The sequence below is a fragment of the Pan troglodytes genome, chromosome 10 (genome assembly GCF_028858775.2).
Source record: "Pan troglodytes isolate AG18354 chromosome 10, NHGRI_mPanTro3-v2.0_pri, whole genome shotgun sequence".
Lineage (NCBI taxonomy): Eukaryota > Metazoa > Chordata > Mammalia > Primates > Hominidae > Pan > Pan troglodytes.
Window position 1 is genome coordinate 13,438,532 of NC_072408.2, and position 18,506 is coordinate 13,457,037.

General features: G+C 49.8%; 1 protein-coding gene and 1 long non-coding RNA gene across 3 annotated transcripts in view; both read right to left on the reverse strand.

Moving 5' to 3' along the window:
* Positions 1-18,506, reverse strand: part of LOC107967418 (uncharacterized) — a 58,242-nt gene that overhangs the window by 22,140 nt on the left and 17,596 nt on the right. The gene's annotated exons all lie outside the window — the stretch shown is intronic.
* Positions 11,869-12,270, reverse strand: LOC466932 (ATP synthase subunit f, mitochondrial-like). The gene has a single exon (XM_054663987.2). It carries the CDS (start codon positions 12,219-12,221, stop codon positions 11,952-11,954), a length of 270 nt encoding a protein of 89 aa, XP_054519962.1. The 5' UTR covers positions 12,222-12,270; the 3' UTR covers positions 11,869-11,951.

The window sequence follows — 18,506 nt, forward strand, 5'->3', positions numbered from 1 at the left end:
TTCATTGTTCCATTTATAGAGCACAGCAGAGTAGATTTAGCACAATTCTTAAGGGCCCTGTAATTTTAGGAATTGTCAATGAGCATTGGTTTCAACTTAAAGTCACCAGCTGCCTTAGCCCTTAACAAGAGAGTCATCCTTTCCTTTGAAGTTTTGAAGCCAGGTGTTGACTTCTCCTCTCTAGCCATGAAAGTCCTAGATGGCATCTTCTCCCAGTAGATACCTGTTTTGTTTACATTTAAAACCTGTTGTTTAGTGTTGCCACCTCATCAGTTATCTTAGCAAGATCTTCTGGATAACTTGCAGCTTCTACATCAGTACTTGCTACTTTATGTTGTATTTTTAGGTTACAGAGATGGCTTATTTCCTTAAACTTCATGAACCAAACTCTGCTAGCTTCTAACTTTTCTGCAGCTTCCTTACCTTACTCAGCCTCACTGAATTTAATCAAAGAGAGTTGGAGCCTCGTTATGGATTAGGCTTTGGTTTAAGGAAATGTAGCTGATTTGATCTTCTATCCAGACCACTCAAACTTTCTCCTTATCAGCAATAGGTTGTGTTGCTTTCTTATCATCTGTGTATTTACTGGAGTAGCACATTTAATTTCCCTCAAGAACTTTTATTTTTAATACACTAATTGGCTGTTTGGCACAACAGGCCTAGCTTTCAGCCTTCTTCGCTAAGCTTAATCGTTTCTGGCTTTTGATTTAAAGTGTGAAACGTGTGACTCTTCCTTTCACTTGAACACTTAGAGGCCACTGTAGGGTTATTAATGGGCTTCATTTCAATATTGTTGTGTTTTAGGGGCTAGGGAGGCCAGAGGAGAGGAAGAGAGATAGGGAAATGGAGGGTCAGGTCAGTGGAGCAGTCAGAACGCACACAACATTTACTGATTAAGTTCACCATCTTATCTGGGCACCATTCGTGGTGCCCTAAAACCATCTTATCTGGGCACCATTCGTGGTGCCCTAAAACAATCAGAATAGTAACATCAAAGATCACTAATCATGGGTCACCATAACAGATATATTAATAATGAAAAAGTTTGAAATATGGCAAGAATTACCAAAATGTGACAGAGACATGAAGTGAGCACAGGCTATTGGAAAAATTGTGCCAATAGACTTGCTGGACACGAGATTGCCACAAACCTTCAATTAAAAAAAAATGCTGGGTGCAGTGGCTCACGCCTGTAATCCCAGCACTTTGGGAGGCCGAGGCAGGCGGATCATGAGGTCAGGAGATCGAGACCATTCTGGCTAACACAGTGAAATCCCGTCTCTACTAAAAATACAAAAAAATTAGACAGGTGCGGTGGTGGGTGCCTGTAGTCCCAGCTACTCGGGAGGCTGAGGCAGGAGAATGGCGTGAACCTGGAAGGCGGAGCTTGCAGTGAACCGAGATTGCGCCACTGCACTCCAGTCTGGGTGACAGAGCGAGACGCCTTCTCAAAAAAAATTTTAAAAAAAGTAATATCTGCAAAGTGCAATAAAGCAAAGCACAATAAAATGAGGTGTGCTCATAACAGCCAATGCAAAGGCCTGAGGCACGAGGGTGCCTGCAGGTCCCAGGCACAGCACAGAGACCAAATAGGCTGAAACAGAGTGAGCAGGAGGAAGAGTAGGCCAGACACGGTGCTCACGCCTGTAATCCCAGCACTTTGGGAGGCTGAGGCAGGAGGATGACTTGAGGCCAAGAATTCAAGACCAGCCTGGGCAACATAGTGAGACCCCGTCTCTATAAAAAATTTAAAATTACTTGGCTGTGGTGGCTCTCACCTGTAGTCCCAGGTACTCGGGACACTGAGGTGGGAAGACTGCTTGAGCCCAGGAAGACGAGGCTACAGTGAGCCATGATCATGCCATTGCACTCTAGCCTGGGTGACAGAGTGAGACTCTATCACAAAAAAAAAAAAAAGAAAAAAAAAATACACACACACACACACACACACAGAGACATATATATATGTATATATATGTATGTATGTGTGTGTGTGCATATATATATACACATATAAAAGAGAGAGAATAATCGAGAGGAGATCAGAAGGGAAGTGACAGGCAAGATGATCTCATAAGTCATTCCAAGAACTTTGGGTTTTGCTCTGAAGGAGAGGGGCAGTCATTCATTGCAGGGTTTGAACAGAAGGAGTGTCTTGATCTTGTTTATGTCTTAAAAGGCTCTCTGTCTGGAGAGTACATTGTAAGGTCACAGAGGAGGACATCAGTTAAGATACTGTTGGATTAATCAAGATGAGAGATGATATGATAGTGGCTTGGACCAAGCTAGCAGGGGAGGAGGAGTAGGAAGTGGTATGATTCTGGGTGAAACTTTTTTTTTTTTTTTTGAGATGGAGTCTCGCTCTGTTGCCCAGGCTGGAGTGCAGTCGCACTACCTCGGGTCACTGCAAGCTCCGCCTCCCGGGTTCACGCCATTCTCCTGCCTCAGCCTCCCGAGTAGCTGGGACTACAGGCGCCTGCCACCACACCAGGCTAATTTTTTTGTATTTTTAGTAGAGACGGGGTTTCACAGTGTAGCCAGGATGGTCTCGATCTCCTGACCTCATGATCTGCCCGCCTCGGCCTCCCAAAGTGCTGGGACTACAGGCGTGAGCCACTGTGCCTGGCTGGATGAAATTTTTAAGACAAAGCTAGTGGGACTTACTGATGGGACAGACTTAAGGATTATTTCAAGGTTTGGGGCCTGAGCAGCAGAAAGCATGGAGTTGCCTTTTATGGATATGGGGAGACTTCAGGAGGAGGTTTGGGGGTGAGGGAATCAGGAGTTGAATTTTAGCCATATCAAGTTAGCTATCCAAGTAGAGAAATATGGAATCAGAAGTTCAATATATGAAGTTCAGGCAGAGGCTTCGGTGAAGGAGCTATAAAATGGAAGATATTAGCATATGCTTGATAGTAAAGCCATGAGACTGGATGAAAGACCTAAGGAACAAGTGAAACAGGAGAAAGAGGTCCAAGGATGGAGCTGAGAGGTCAAAGGAGACCAATAGAGAGTAGTCACTGGGGTGAGCAGAGAATTCGGAGTGAAAGCTCCAGAGATGCAAGAAAGGGTTTCCCAAATGCAAGAGTGAGGACTCAGGTCAAATGCTGTGGATGGGGTCAAGTCCAATGAGGATGGAGATTAATCTGAATCTTTTTTTTTTTCTTCTTTTTTTCTGAGACAGACTTTCACTCTCGTCGCCCAGGCTGGAGTGCAGTGGTGCGATCTCAGCTCACTGCAACCTCCACCTCCCTGGTTCAAGCGATTCTCCTGCCTCAGCCTCCTGAGTAGCTGGGATTACAGGCACACACCACCACACCTGGCTAATTTTTGTATTTTTAGTAGAGATGAGGTTTCACCATGTTGGCCAGGCTAGTCTCAAACTTCTGACCTCAAGTGATCTGCCGGCCTCAGCCTCCCAAAGTGCTGGGATTACAGGCACGAGCCAGAGATGCTTACTCTTTTTTTTTTTTTGAGACGGAGTCTTGCTCTTGTCACCCAGGCTGGAGTGCAGTGGCACGACCTCGGCTCACTGCAACCTCCGTCTCCTGGGTTCAAGCGATTCTCCTGCCTCAGCCTCCTAAGTAGCTGGGATTACAGGCACCCAAGATTATTATTAGCAATCAGGAAATGCAAATCAGGTCCACAAGGAGTTAATAATCATTGTCTTGGTTCAGGCCACTATGACAAAGCGCCATCCCAGGTTTTGAGCAGAGGGATACATGATCTTTTTTTTTTTTTTTAATAGGAGGGGCTGAGAATCCAAGAACCCAAAGCATCCCGAGTGGAGGGCCACACTGTGGACTCCAGGATGGGTGTCAGAGTGCACCTGAGCTCAGAGACTGAGACACTTGACGCCAGCGTCAAGTACAATTTCCAGACCAGACCCTCCTGCCCCTGGCGAGGGCACCCACTCCCTGTGGACAAGTCACAGAGCAGGATGAATCGCAGGGCTATTTGGGATCAGAGCCTGGAGTCTGCCGCTGAGGTGACTGAGATCTGTCCCCACAACACAGGCACCTGCCTCAGGCCAGACAGGTGGAGATGGCCTCACCTGGCCAGTCCTGGGAAGGGCAATGCTGCAGTTGGCCTCAGACACTGCCCCATTCCCACTCCTGTGGGAGAAGGAACCAGACTCCACCCTCAAAAGGGCACCTAGGGAGGAGGAGGCCTGCTTCTTGGTGTAAAGAACTCTCGTAGAACACCTTCCCACCCCCAGGACACCCAGCGGGAGCCTGGAGCCAAGATAAGGACTCTGGACGAGAGAAGGTAGAACTTCACTGCAAAGGAATGTGGGAGGAATTTGACTGCATTTCTGAGAGGAAGAGGGTAGCAATAAGAGAGGGCAGAGAAAGGAAGAAGAAAGGGGTGGAGCACCAAGTAACAGGGCACCAGAGCTGTGGAAATGTTCAAGAGAGGCTGGTTTTACAAGAGCACATTGTCTACTATCTCATTTGCAGCTGTCATTGCTGCTCTGTAATTTCCCTTCATCTCTCCAGACCATCAGCAAAGCTTGCCACAAACACAGGTGCAACGTGATGGAGCAAGGAGTGGGTGGATTTTGAAATAAAGGAAGAAGGTTGCTGGGTGGACAAATGGGCTAAGATCGCTCTCTGGGCAGAGGCAGGAACTCAGGGGCCAGAATGACCAAGAAAACACATTCCAGCATATCCCAGACAACTTAAGCACCTTAGGAAGACATTAGACTTGCCATGTGGGGGATGAAGATTTGAGCCACTCTTGTTCAGATCTTGAGGGGTGGGGAGACCCCAGGTGCCCATCATCCCCTTTCCATGCACAGTCATACTTCCACCTGGTTCTGGTGGGTGACCTCACACACCTCTTCTCTGGTCACCCAGGTGACACGCAGGCATCACTCTCATGCCCTGCCTTCTGATGGCATGGCACGGCAACTCCGTGCCCTGAGATACCTCTCCACTCCTTGGAGCCTCAGTTTCCTCATCGGAAACGGGAATCTGGCACCTACTACCAGGTCTTAGGGATTAAACAGGAAGCCCCCATGATGATTACTTTTATGTGTCAACTTGCCTGGGCCACAGTGACCAGATATTTAGTCCGACATTCTGGATGTTTCCCTGAAGGTGATTTTGGATGATAAGATTTAAGGCTGGGCGCAGTAGCTCACGCCTGTATTCCTAGCACTTTGGGAGGCTGAGGCAGGCAGATCACTTGAGGTCAGGAGTTTGAGACCAGCCTGGCCAACATGGTGAAACCCCGTCTCCACTGAAAAAAAAAAAAAATACAAAAATTAGCCAGGTGCGGTGGCGGGCGCCTGTAGTCCCAGCTACTCAGAATGCTGAGGCAGGAGAATCGCTTGAACCCAGGAGGCAGTGGTTGCAGTGAGCCTGGATCGTGCCATTGCACTCCAGCCTGGGTGACAGAGCAAGACAAGCAAAAAAAAAAAAAAAAAAAAAAGATTTCAGTGATGGACTTTGAGTAAAGCAGATTGTCCTCTATGATGTGGATGGGCCTCATCCAACTCGTCAAAGGCATGAAGAGAACGAGAGACTGACCCCCCCACAGCAGGAGAGAATTCTGTGGTGAACTGCAAGAGGGGGTCTTCCCTGGGTCTCCCACCTGACAGCCTACCCTGCAGACTGGGACCTCACCAAGACTCCATAACCCACGAGCCAATTCCTTAAAGTAAATCTCTGAATATATACATATATATGTCTACACACGTGCACACGCGTATCTTATTGGCTGTTCCCTGGAGAATCCTGACTAACACAGCCCCTCACTGTGGCCAGCATGGGCCGGTGGTTAGTCAAGGTCACTGTCTCCAGGGCTGTTGTGAAGCTGAATGCAGATCAGTTTTGCACAGAAACATGTGAGGTCTTATCAGCACTCCCGGCCTCCCTGCTAGCAGGAGGGAAGCACTGTAATCTGATTCCCAAGCAGCTTTAGAAAGGTACCTCTGTGGTAGAGGCCACTCCATCTTCATAAGCAGCTACTCTGATTGCTCTTCTGCTGACCAGGGGCAGGCTTTCTTGCGGGTGCAGGATTGCTGGCTGAAACATCACCCTCTGCTTCCTCCAGGAGAGAAATTCCCAGCTATATCCAAATGTTCCAGAGTATAAAACCTGAGACGCTTCCATCGAGCTAAAGTGGCTTAAACAGGGAAGTGGCCTTAGAAATGCCCTGGCCAAGGCTCTTGTTTTGCAGATGGGAACAGAAGTGCAGAAGGCGGAGGCCATTTGCACAAGGACATTGGCAGCAGCAGCAGAAGCAGGGCCCACTGGCGTCGTGCCAGCCCTTTCAGGTAACTTAGGTCAATGAGAAACAAACAGGTTCCAGAACTTTCTCTAGCTCATACTGCAGCAGGTGGTGAAGTGGGGATTTGAACCAGGTTCACCACACTTTGAAACCCATGCTCTCTTTACCACCGCTTGAGACACCCAAACGCACACATGTATCGGCACGGCTACGTCTCCCGGTCTGTTTCTAGTTTCACGTTCCTCCCTCTTGGGCCAAACCACCACTGGGGACTCTTTTCTTCCTACAGCTCCAGGCAGCGCTGCATCATGGAAAGGTCACTCAGCTCACATTCATGGCATGCTTTCTGTATGCAAGGCAGATCAGATCTAAGGGCAAACAAATGTACCCAAACCCAGGGGACTGAGCACAGACAAATAAATAAGCAATTACAGTACAAAACAAGAAGTGATCAAGAGATACAGAGGACCCAAGAGCCCTCAGAAGGCCACTTACACTGCAGGAGGGGCCTTAGGAAATACTTCCCTGAGAAAGTGACATTTAAGCTGAGACCAAGGTATTAATACTACAAAGGAGTTACCTAAGGAAGGAAGACAGGGGGTGAGGGAGGGCCAGCCACACAGGCTCTAGAGCAGGCGGCCTGGTTTTGAAACCAGCACCAGCACTGCCTGCCTGTGCCTGATGCACTCAGTGCAGCTGCACTTAACTTCTCCAGCCTCAGTTTCCTCATCTGTAAAATGGCTAGTAAGGCTGCTCATTCCTGTAATCCCAGCACTTTGGGAGACTGAGGCAGGAGGATGACTTGAGTCCAGGAGTTCAAGACCAGCCTGGACAACATAGGGAGACCCCATCTCCAAAAAAGAAATAGACAAAACGAAACACAACAAAATGGATAGTAATAGTACCTGCCTCTTTGGGTTGTAGTTGGGAAAATTGAGTTAACACATCCAAGTGCTTAGAACAACAACTGACACAAAAGGTTCCTTAAATGTTCAATTAAAATACATGAAGAAGCGGCCGGGCATGGTGGCTCACGCCTGTAATCCCAGCACTTTGGGAGGCTGAGGCGGGTGGATCATGAGGTCAGGAGTTCAAGACCAGCCTGGCCAAGATGGTGAAACTTCATCTCTACTAAAAATACAAAAAAATTAGCTGGGCGTGGTGGCACGCGCCTGTAATCCCAGCTATTCGGAAGGCTGAAGCTCAGAATTCCTTAAACCTCGGAGGCGGAGGTTGCAGTGAGCCAAGATTGCACCACTGCCCTCCAGCCTGGGCAACAGAGCAAGACTCCGTCTCAAAAAAAAAAAAAAGTATATATATATATATATATATATGTGTGTGTGTGTGTATATATATGTATGTGTATATATATATGTGTGTATATATGTGTATATATATGTGTGTGTATATATATGTGTATATATATGTGTATATATGTGTATATATATGTGTGTGTGTATATATATATATATACATATATATATATACACACACACACACACACTAAGAGGCTAGGTGCGGTGGCTCACGCCTCTAATCTCAGCACTTTGGGAGGCCAAGGTGGGCGGATTACCTAAGGTTAGGAGTTCGAGACCAGCCTGGCCAACATGGTGAAACCCCATCTCTACTAAAAACATAAAATTAGCCAGGCGTGGTGGTGCATGCCTATAATTCCAGCTACTCAGGAGACTGAGGCAGGAGAATTGCTTAAACCTGGGAGGCAGAGGTTGCAGTAAGACAAGACTGTGCCATTGCACTCCAGCCTGGGCAACAAGAGTGAAATACCGTCTTGAAAAAAAAAAAAAAAGCAAGCACATATGAAGGGGCCAGGCATAGTGGCTCACACCTATAATCCCAACACTTTTAGGAGGCTGAGGTGGGTGGATTGTTTGAGCCCAGGAGTTCAAGACCAGCCTGGGCAACATAGGGAAACCTTGTCTCTACAAAAGAATACAAAAAAAAAGCTGGGCTTGGTGGCTCATGCCTGTAATCCCAGCTACTGGGGAGGCTGAAGCACAAGAATCACTTGAACCCGGGAGGCAGAGGTTGCAGTGAGCGGAGATCACGCCACTGCACTCCAGCCTGGGTGACACAGCGTAACTCCATCTCAAAAAAAAAAAAAAAGGCCAGCAGTGAGCTGTATTTGCACTGCTGCACTCCAGCAGAAGTGGTTTCAGGTGCCCAAGAGGGGGTGGCAGAAGGGAGGTGAGGTGGAGAGCAGATGCCCATAAACAGGCAGGTCCACGTGGGAGGGAAGCTCCATGAGGAGATAACGCCTTCAGCTGGGAATGGGGAGGTGGCTGGGAGTAAGCAGAGAAGGCCAGACACATCCTTAAGGGAAAATGGATGAGAAGCTTTTGAATCTGTCTGGCTGACAATAACCGCTCACCGCCTAGGACTAGACAATTCACAAGACAGTTTCTTAACACGTCCTCATTCCAACCTCAACAGCCCCAGGGAACAGGCTTGTCATTCCTCTTTGTGGGAGGGAAACTGAACCGGAGTGGGATTAAGGCCCTGGGCTTGTTCATGGGGTCTTAGACCTAAAACCAGGTCTTCCAAGTGAGGCTGTCCTGCAGGTCTCACATGCACACGCACACACATACACACACGAATACACACACACCCTCCCAAAGGGTCCCGGGCCCTGCTCACTAACCCCCTCTCCCGCTCGGAAAGGTGCCCTGGAAGGCAAGTGGGCAGAAGTGACTTTGTTGTGGGGATGATCTCAAATCTGCTCTCACTGGGGGGAAAGTTAGTTAATTATTCACAAATGAAAAAAACAAGGTGCAGGGTAATGGGAATAATATGCTAACATTTGGGTACTAAATAAGGGAAAGGAGGAATGTGTACAAGAGTGTTTGCTGATAGGTGCACAAAATGTTTCTGGAAGGATGCCCAAATTCTGGTAAGGATGGCTGCCTCAAGGGAGGGAGCTGCCCAGAGGGAAGGAAGGGGACTTTTCAGCGTGTACCCTTCTGGGCCTTTGGAAATTTGATGTGGTTACAGAAGCAAATTATGTGCTTTAAAATACACGCAAGTGCTTTGGTTATGATGAATAACAGATTACTTAAAACACACCCACGACTGAGGTATGTTGTGATGTCAGGACTGAAAACCACGTTCCCCCCTGGCCCCTCCTTTCCCTCCCCACGGTTCCAGTTGTGGGAGGCCACAGGCCCGAGTGTCATGATCCTTGTGAATGAAGGGGGGCAGACCACATCAGGCTCTGCAGCCTAGACTGTCCTGTCTGCCTCTTTGGGTGACCACAATCGCACCCACTCAAGCTAGACTGGAAAAGAGGGGAGACCAGGAGCCGTGGCTCATGCCTATAATCCCAGCACTTTGGGAGGCCGAGGTGGGTGGATCACCTGAGGTCAGGAGTTCAAGACCAGCCTGGCCAACATGGTGAAACCTCATCTCTACTAAAAAATACAAAAATTAGCCAGGCGTGGTGGTGGATGCCTGTAATCCCAGCTACTTGGGAGGCTGAGACAGGGAGAACTGCTTGAACCCGGGAGGCAGAGGTTACAGTGAGCCGAGATTGTGCCATTGTACTCCAGCTTGGGTGACAGGAGCAAAACTTCATCTCAAATAAATAAATAAATAAAAATAGGGCAGTGGAGCACAGGTGTGGTCCCAGCTACCGGGGAGGCCAAGGCAGGAGGACTGCTTGAGCCCAGGAGTTCAGTGAGCTGAGATGGCACCACTGCACTTCAGCCTGAGTAACAGAGCAAGATCCTGTCTCAAAAAAAAAAAAGAGTATAAACTCAAAAATACACATCAGTGTAGTATGGGAAGTTAATATTTTTAAAAATAAGATAAAATAATAATAAATTAATTTAAAAGTAATAAAAAAATTTTTAAAACAGCACGGGATTCTTGTCCAGAATTGACAACACAAAGGGACTGAAGCGTTCCGGGCCCCAGGAGCAGCCATGCAGCAGGCCTCTTAATTCAGAGAGCAGACAGCGCTCAGGCACCCACGCCAGGCCGAAATGGTCATCTCTCTAGTGGGCTACCTCTTTTTCTGCTTTTTCAATGTGTCTTCCTGCTTCTGCCCCCTCTACCAGGAGGCCCAGCTCATCACATCGCTCAGACGCCAAAGCCCCCCAGTGACCCCTGGTCAGCTGTGGTGGGGCTGCCCTTGGGCAGGGTGCCCAATGCTGGGCCAGTCAGCTGAGGTCAGAGGGGACAGGGCCATGTGGGTCAGGACAGGAAATGCACACCCTAGGAACGGGCAGCAGGGAGCCGGGAGAAGCTCAGTTTCTCTCAGAGGGGGCTGTAGGCGGGGCATTCATGTGGTGGACAAAAAACCTCCAGGACGCCTTCAGTCCAGCAGCCTTAGTTCACCTCTCCAGGCCAGCCTGGCCTCACCTGACCTCCAGGCACTGCCTTCCCTGGATGTGTACTTGGGAACAGAGGCGAAGATACCTTCCCCCATCTAAGAGCCAGGAGAAATATCACTGATATTTGTTACAAGGGAGAAGCCCCAGCTTTATAAATACCTGCCTACAAAGGGCCCTCACATGTACCCCTCCTCCCTTCCCTCCTCGGCCCCAGCCTCTGGCAGCCACCCCACTTGCTGCCTTTGCCAGGGCTCCAGCAGTAGTGAAAATATTTGGAGATTTTGGCCAACCCACGATGCAAAAAAAAAAAAAAAGAGAGAGAGAAAAATAAACCACCAAGAAAGCATGGGATTTTAAAATCAGAAAGACCTGGATTTCCTTCTACCTCTGCCACTCGCTAGCTTTATGATCTTAGATCAGGCACTTAACCTCACTCAGTTTCTTCACCTGTGAAGTGGGAGGGACAACACCTAATTCACAAGGTTGTCAGGAGAATGAAAAGCGAAGATATACATGACAAAGCCAGCCCACTACGGGGCACACAGTACAGGCTCACAAATGGCTGCCCCACCATTCCCTTTCTCCTTACATTTTCTTTCTTTTTTTTTTTTTTTGAGACAGAGTCTCACTCTGTCGCCCAGGCTGGAGTGAAGTGGCGTGATCTCGGCTCACTGCAAGCTCTGCCTCCTGGGTTCATGCCATTCTCCTGCCTCAGCCTCCCGAGTAGCTGGGACTACAGGCACCCACCACCACACCCGGCTAATTTTTTTTGTATTTTTTAGTAGAGACGGGGTTTCACCATGTTAGCCAGGATGGTCTTGATCTCCTGACCTCGTGATCTGCCTGCCTTGGCCTCCCAAAGTGCTGGGATTACAGGCGTGAGCCACCGCGCCCGGCCCCCTACATTTTCCTTTCCTGTCCTCCTTCAGCATCGCAGCCACACTATATTCCTCATTAATCCCATATATTACTCAGGACTCTTGCTTGCAAGTGACGGTAAACCTTATTCAGACTGGCCAATGAGTGAAAGGAAAGCCTTTGGCTTTGTGGACCTGAACCATCCAGGCACACTGGGCTCCAGGGTACACACGGTACCACCAGCGGTTGGTCTGGCTTTGGACATTTACCAGCTCTGCTTCCCTCATTTTCAGGTGTATTCTTCCTTCATTCATTTATCAAATATTTCTTTTCTTTTTTTATTTATTTTTATTTTATGTTTTTAAATTTTTTTTACCAGTCGTCTTTTATTTGGGGGTTAATTCCCATTAGTATATGACAGGATTCAGCAACGATCGAGATTGTGTTCCTCACGGAGGGGCTCAGGCCTAGAAGGTCGTGGGGTACGGGGTGCAGAGCGTGTCCTCTTCAGTAGTATTTGTGGAGCCACCCGTGCTTGAGATGCTTGTAGGAGAGGCAGTAGCTGAAGAGCACGTAGCATGCCAGCACCATGGTAATAACCCCCGAGATGCTCCCCTTCTTCACATTGATGTACTTGTTGTAGTACCGGTAGCAACTTCTTCGAAACGCTCCGAAAATGCCACTAGGGCTGAAGTCCCGCGTCAAGATCCAGCTTGGCAGCTCCCCCAGTTTGACCTCCAGAAGTTTCTTGTCCTTCAGTGGTATGACTGACGCCATCTTGGATTCGTGGTGTCTTTTTCTTTCATTTCTTTTCTTTTCTTTTTTTTTTGAGACCGGGCAAGAAGAGCAAAACTCCGTCTCAAAAAAAAAAAAAAAAAAAGATTCCTCATGGGCTGCAAGGTGCTGGCCAGGGCTGCTGTCATCTCAAAGCTCAACTGGAGAAGGAACGAGCCACTTACTTCCACACTCACTCACAGGGCTTTGATGGGTTCAGTTCTTCACCAGGTGCTAGACGGAGGGTCTCAGTTCCTTGTTGGCTATTGCCCAGAGGCCTCGCACAGTTTCTCCAACATGACAGTTTGATGAATCAAAGTAAGCAAGCCAAGAAGGAGAGAGACAGAGAGGCTGCAAGACAGCAGTCACAGGTTTTCATAACCCAATCTCAGGAGCAATATCCACTGCTTTTACCACATAGTCTTATTTATTTATTTATTTATTTATTTTTTATTTATTTTTTGAGACAGAGTCTTGCTTATTGCCCAGGCTGGAGTGCAGTGGCATGATCTCGGCTCACTGTGAACTCCGCCTCCCGGGTTCACGCCATTCTCCTGCCTCAGCCTCCTGAGTAGCTGGGACTACAGGCGCCTGCCACCGCGCCAGGCTAATTTTTTGTATTTTTAGGAGAGACAGGGTTTCACCATGTTAGTCAGGATGGTCTCGATCTCCTGACCTCGTGATCCGCCCGCCTCGGCCTCCCAAAGTGCTGGGATTACAGGAGTGAGCCACCGCGCCCGGCCTATTTTTATTTTTTTAAGAGAGGGTCTCATTCTGTTGCCCAGGCTAGAGTCCAGTGGTGCAGTCACGGCTCACTACAGCTTTAACCTCCCAGGCTCAAACGATCCTCCCACCTCAGCCTCCCGAGTAGCTGGGACTACAGACGTGCACCACCACATCTGGCTAATTTTTGTATGTTTTGTAGAGACTAGGTCTCACTATGTTGCCCAGCGTGATCGCAAGCTCCTGGGCTCAAGCAATCCCCCATCTCAGCCTCCCAAAATACCGAGATTTACAAGCGCAAGCCACCTGCCCCCCAGTTTTGCAGTATCCTGTAGGTTAGAAGTAAGTCACCAGGTTTAGCCCACGCTCAGGGGAGCTGATTACACAGGGGCGTGACCACCACGAGGCAGGGATCACCTGAGGCTGCCTACCTCAGGGGCCAGTGCAAGAACTTTAGTTTCACTCTAAGTGTCCTGGGAAGCTATTATGGGGTTTTGAGTAAAAATATAGCATAATCCAACTTATGTCTTTACTTTTTTTTTTTGAGATGGAGTCTCGCTCTGTTGCCAGGCTGGAGTGCTGTGGCGCGATCTCAGCTCACTGCAACTTCCACCTCCCGGGCTCAAGTGATTCTCCTGCCTCAGCCTCCTGAGTAGCTGGGATTACAGGCACGCACCACCACGCCCAGCTAATTTTTGTATTTTTAGTAGAGATGGAGTTTCACCATGTTGGCCAGAATGGTCTCAATCTCCTGACTCCGTGATCCACCCACCTCGGCCTCCCAAAGTGCTGGGATTACAGGCGTGAGCCACAGTACCCGGCCCAACTTATTTTTAAAGGTCATTCTGAGACCGAGGGCAGTGGCTCACGCCTGTAATCCCAGCACTTTGGGAGGCCGAGGTGGGTGGATCACGGAGTCAGGAGATCGAGACCATTCTGGCCAACATGGTGAAACCCTGTCTCTACTAAACATACAAAAAAAAAAAAAAAATTAGCCGGGCATGGTGGCAGGTGCCTGTAATCCCAGCTACTCTGGAGGCTGAGGCAGGAGAATCACTTGAACCCGGGAGGGGAAAGTTGCAGTGATCCAGGATCACGCCACTGCACTCCAGCCTGGGCGACAGAGTGAGACTCGGTCTTAAATAAATAAATAAATAAATAAAGGTCATTCTGACTGGTGTTGAGCATAGACTGTGGGAGGTGGGGAAGGTGGGAGTTAGGAAACTAGTGAGGAGGGAGGAGGTCGAGCAGGATTCCAGGCTGGAGAGCCAGCTGGCAGCCGTGGACGGGGTGAGGAGTGGCTGGGTTCGGATCTGCCTTGCAGGCTTTCCTAATGGATTGAGTGTTGGTGTGAGACAGAGTCAAAGGTAGCTGCAAGGGGTTTGGCTCTGTGCACCTGGAAAGGTGCAGTGTTGAGACATGCAGCAACAGCTCCCCACCCAACTCCATATTCCCCAGCAACCTCAGCAGAGTGAAAAATCCTGCTTCCCAATGACTCCAGCTGGAACATAGGGGAACACAGTAGGCACTCACCACTCACTGTTGAGTGGTAAATAAGTTTATTCAACAGCTGTTTATTTCAACCTACTCGGCACCAGGCCCCATGTCTACACCGTGAAGACAGACACAGTCTCTGCATTTCTGAAGTTTGCAGTCAAGCTTCTTATCTGATGAAACTAAGGCAGGTAGAGAAATGAATGATTGGCTATGACACCCCCCTTCCTGGGGAATGTGGTACCTTTCCCGAAAGTTTTTATACCACATGAATGGCCCTCTAACTTCAGGTTTCAGCCTGGCTATTTCCAGGCAGGGCAGCCTTCTGGGTGCATCTCAGATTACACCTGGGAGGCCACCCCACCCACACATTCAGCCTGCCAGAGCCCTGACCACAAAAAAAGGTGTCCTGAGACAGCCGCCCGCCTTCCTTTTTTTTTGAGACAAACTCCATCGCCCAAGCTGGAGTGCAGTGACGTGACCTCAGCTCACTGCTCAGCTCAGCACTGCTCAGCTCGGCTTGGCTTCCAGGGCTCAGGTGATTTTCCACCTCAGCCTTCTGAGTAGCTGGGACTACAGGAATGCATCATCACGCCCGGCTAAATTGTGTGTGTGTGTGTGTGTGTGTGTGTGTGTGTGTAGTTTTTGTAGAGACAGGGTCTCGCCATGTGGTCTCAAACTCCTGGGCTCAGGCAATCTGCCCACCTTGCCCACCCCAAGTGCTGGAATTACAGGCATAAGCCACCGCGTCCAGCCTCCCCCTTCATTGTTGAGACATTCTCTGTAGCAGTCAGGGTCTCAGCAGCAAACAGAATGTATCCAAAAGGGGTGACCAAGGAGAATTCAACAGAAGAGCTTATTGTGGAGAGGTGGGCAGGGTTGAGGGAAGTCCACAAGGAACAAGGGACAGTGAGGCCCACTGCAGCCAGCAAGAGCCGAGGCCCCCCCTCCAGGGCTGGGGAGCAGGAGAAGGAGCAGGGAACCCGAGCCAGGAGACCTGGAGCTTCAGTGGGAGCTGCTGACAGGAGCTATGGCCTTCAGGAGAGGGAGGTAGCCACTGCCCACCAGCAGCCCAGCAGGGAGTGGGTGTCCCATCTACTCCCCTCTCACCCTCCGATTCCTGCTGGTGCCTCCCGCTGGCTGACTGGAACCCAGAGGGCAAGGGAGCCCGTCAGAAGCAGCGGAGAAGTCAGCCTGGTGGGCCCTGGGGCATGGGGAGTGGGGTAGAGTGTATGTCTGCGGGGCACACAGGGAAGGGCCAGCACATGCTCTTTATCCCAGAAGCCCCACCTGCTTCCTTTGGTCAGGCTGGGAAACTGAGGCAAGAGCAGCTCAGCCTGAGGAATCTGAACTCCATACCAGGCAGAAGCCTGAGGGGTTCGAGCTGGGAAAAGGCACAACCACCATTATGCAGTTTGGGGCTGGTGGGGAGGGGTGTGGGTGTTTGTCTGGCTATCACCATGGCAACCACGCTAAGCTGCCATCCAGGTCAGGCCAGGGAATGGCTGGAAGTCACTTTTTCCATCACCTACCCATTCAGTCCCATCCCTCTTTCCTTCCTCCTTGGCCCCAAACAGAGTGACTTCCCCTGTTGCTCCATTCCCAAGCATGAGAACAATGGATGCTGCTGGCTCAGGGTAGGGTGATAAGCTCGGGCTGGCATGCCATGTTGTAGGCGGAGGAAAATAGAGGGGAAGAAGTTACAGAGGGAGATGGCACAGGGGGTACCAGATAACCCAGAGCGAAGGAGGGAGGATTGCGGCAGATGGCCGCTGTCCAGGAGGGGTGACCTGCCACCTAGAACATTCAGCCTGTGGTCAGCAAGCAGCTTTCACTGGTGTGGTGACACCACAGCATACCAAACTCTGTCCTGCCCCTGCCCCTGCCAGTGGGACAAGGAGCAAGGCCCAGGATGGGAGGGGATTTTAGTATTCCCTCCTTGTAAATGCACCAAAAATGGTTACCAGGGAGCTGCAGATTCTAGACAGACAGGGCACCAGGTCTCCCTCCAGGAGGGACTCCTAGAAGAAGGATGTTCCTTTTTGCTTAGAAAGGCAAAGGTGGGAAGGGAGGGGGCCATAGCCTCACTCAGGGGACTTCATTGTGACACAGGCTTTTGATGCTGGTCAGTCCTGCTGGGCGAGGTTACCCCAGGAAGCAGGGCGAGGGCGGCCTGCCAAGCCACTCTCCTCTCCCACAGGCCTCCCCTCAGCCCTGCTCTGCAGCCCCTCTCAGGGCCACTTTGCTTTAATCCTCCTCTCTGCCCTCCTAATTCCAACCTGCCCCCCTGAGCTCATTTAGTTCAGATTCCTCCTCTGCATAAAGTCTTCGATCGCTGGCTATATAGGCTGCACTACCCCGGTGAAATTCCAACACATTCACTGCTTAGAGCACGCAGTTCTCACCCAGCATGATACAGTTACCTTCCTATGTGGATTGCCTTACTGCCCTACAAACAGCCTAGAATTGCCTCAAACCCACCTCCATGCTGGGTGCATACAGCAGGCACTCAGTGCACACACTCGGATTCAATTAGGAGCAGAGGCAAGATTCTAGGACCTCCCATTGTCAGAGACTTTAATATCAGCTGCTGACATCTTGGGGGTTCCCTAAAAAGGGCAATTACCCCTCACTCTGCCAACGAGGCAAGAGAAAGCTCCATCAGGATCACATTGGTGTCACTCACAGTCACCAAAGCATGTCTTTGCAGACTATCTTATTTGAACCACATTGCAATCTTGTGAGGTACCCATTTAACAGTTGAGGAAATTGAGGGTCAAAGAGGTTAAATGGTATGTCCCAGGGTACAGAGTGAGTCTAGAACACAGGTCCCTAGACTCCTAGCTTAACACTTGGAACCCAGGAAAAATACCTGCTATCCAAAGAAGAACAAAAAAGGCTATCAAGCCAGGCGCGGGGGCTCACGCCTGTACTCCCAGCACTTTGGGAGGCCGAGGCAGGTGGATCACTTGAGGCCAGGAGTTCGAGACCAGCCTGGCTAACATGGTGAAACACCATTTCTACCAAAAATGAAAAAAAATTACCCGGACATGGAGACACATGCCTGTAATCCCAGCTACTCGGGAGGCTGAGGCACGAGAATCACTTGAACCTGGGAGGCAGAGGTTGCAGTGAGCCGAGGTCGTGCCACCACACTCCAGCCCGGCCGACAGGGCAAGACTCCGTCTCAAAAAAAAATAATAAATGCTATGAAGCTGGCAGATACCAGACCCAACATTACTCCAGGGTGGAAAGCAATACTGAAAGAGAGGGAGAAACAACTTGCCCCAGAGGAGGGGAGATGCGATCCCTCCCTCCAGCTCACACAGGGAAGCAGACACACACATGGAGAAGCAGACAGATGTGAGAGCTCATGACAGTTCCCGGGCTGCCAGCAGGGCCGCTCTAAGCCCTCAGAGTTCAAGGGTCCAACCCCAGGTGAAAAGCTCAGAGGAGGGTCTACTCTGCCCAGAACCTCTGAGGGAATGAACGCCACTGGGAGGGGGAGAATACTGGTGCCTGGTAAGGAGAGAAATCCAGTAAACTGAGGCAGGGGCCAGAAGAGGCTGAGAAGGGACAGGACTCCAAAAGCAGCACTCACCTCTAACCTCTATTCCAAAACCACCCTAGTGGGAAAATCCTGGGCACTCTACCAGTGAGAAGAAAGGGAGTCCATCCTGAAACATAGCTGCACAGGAAAATCACAGGAACCGTTTCTTCGAAGTATAGATTCCTAGGGCTACCTCAGCCTAGCTTGTGGAAATCCTGATGCCCAGGGAGAAGCACAGATTTACTCAATCGGAATCTCTCGGGAGGGCTCAAGCACGAGCATTCCCTTTAAGTCCACTGTATCATTGTACAATCAAGGTTGAGAACCACCGCTTTCAAAAGGCCGGGGGAATCTGTGTGTTGAACGTGTCTCGAGAGATTCTAATGAACCCCAAGTCAGCCCTGCTCTGCTCACGGGTAAATGGGAAACCTTGCTAAAGATAACCCACCCCAAATCAGCAAGTGTCGTCTACAAAACCAGCAAGGGGGCGGGTGCGGTGGCTCAAGCCTGTAATCCCAGCA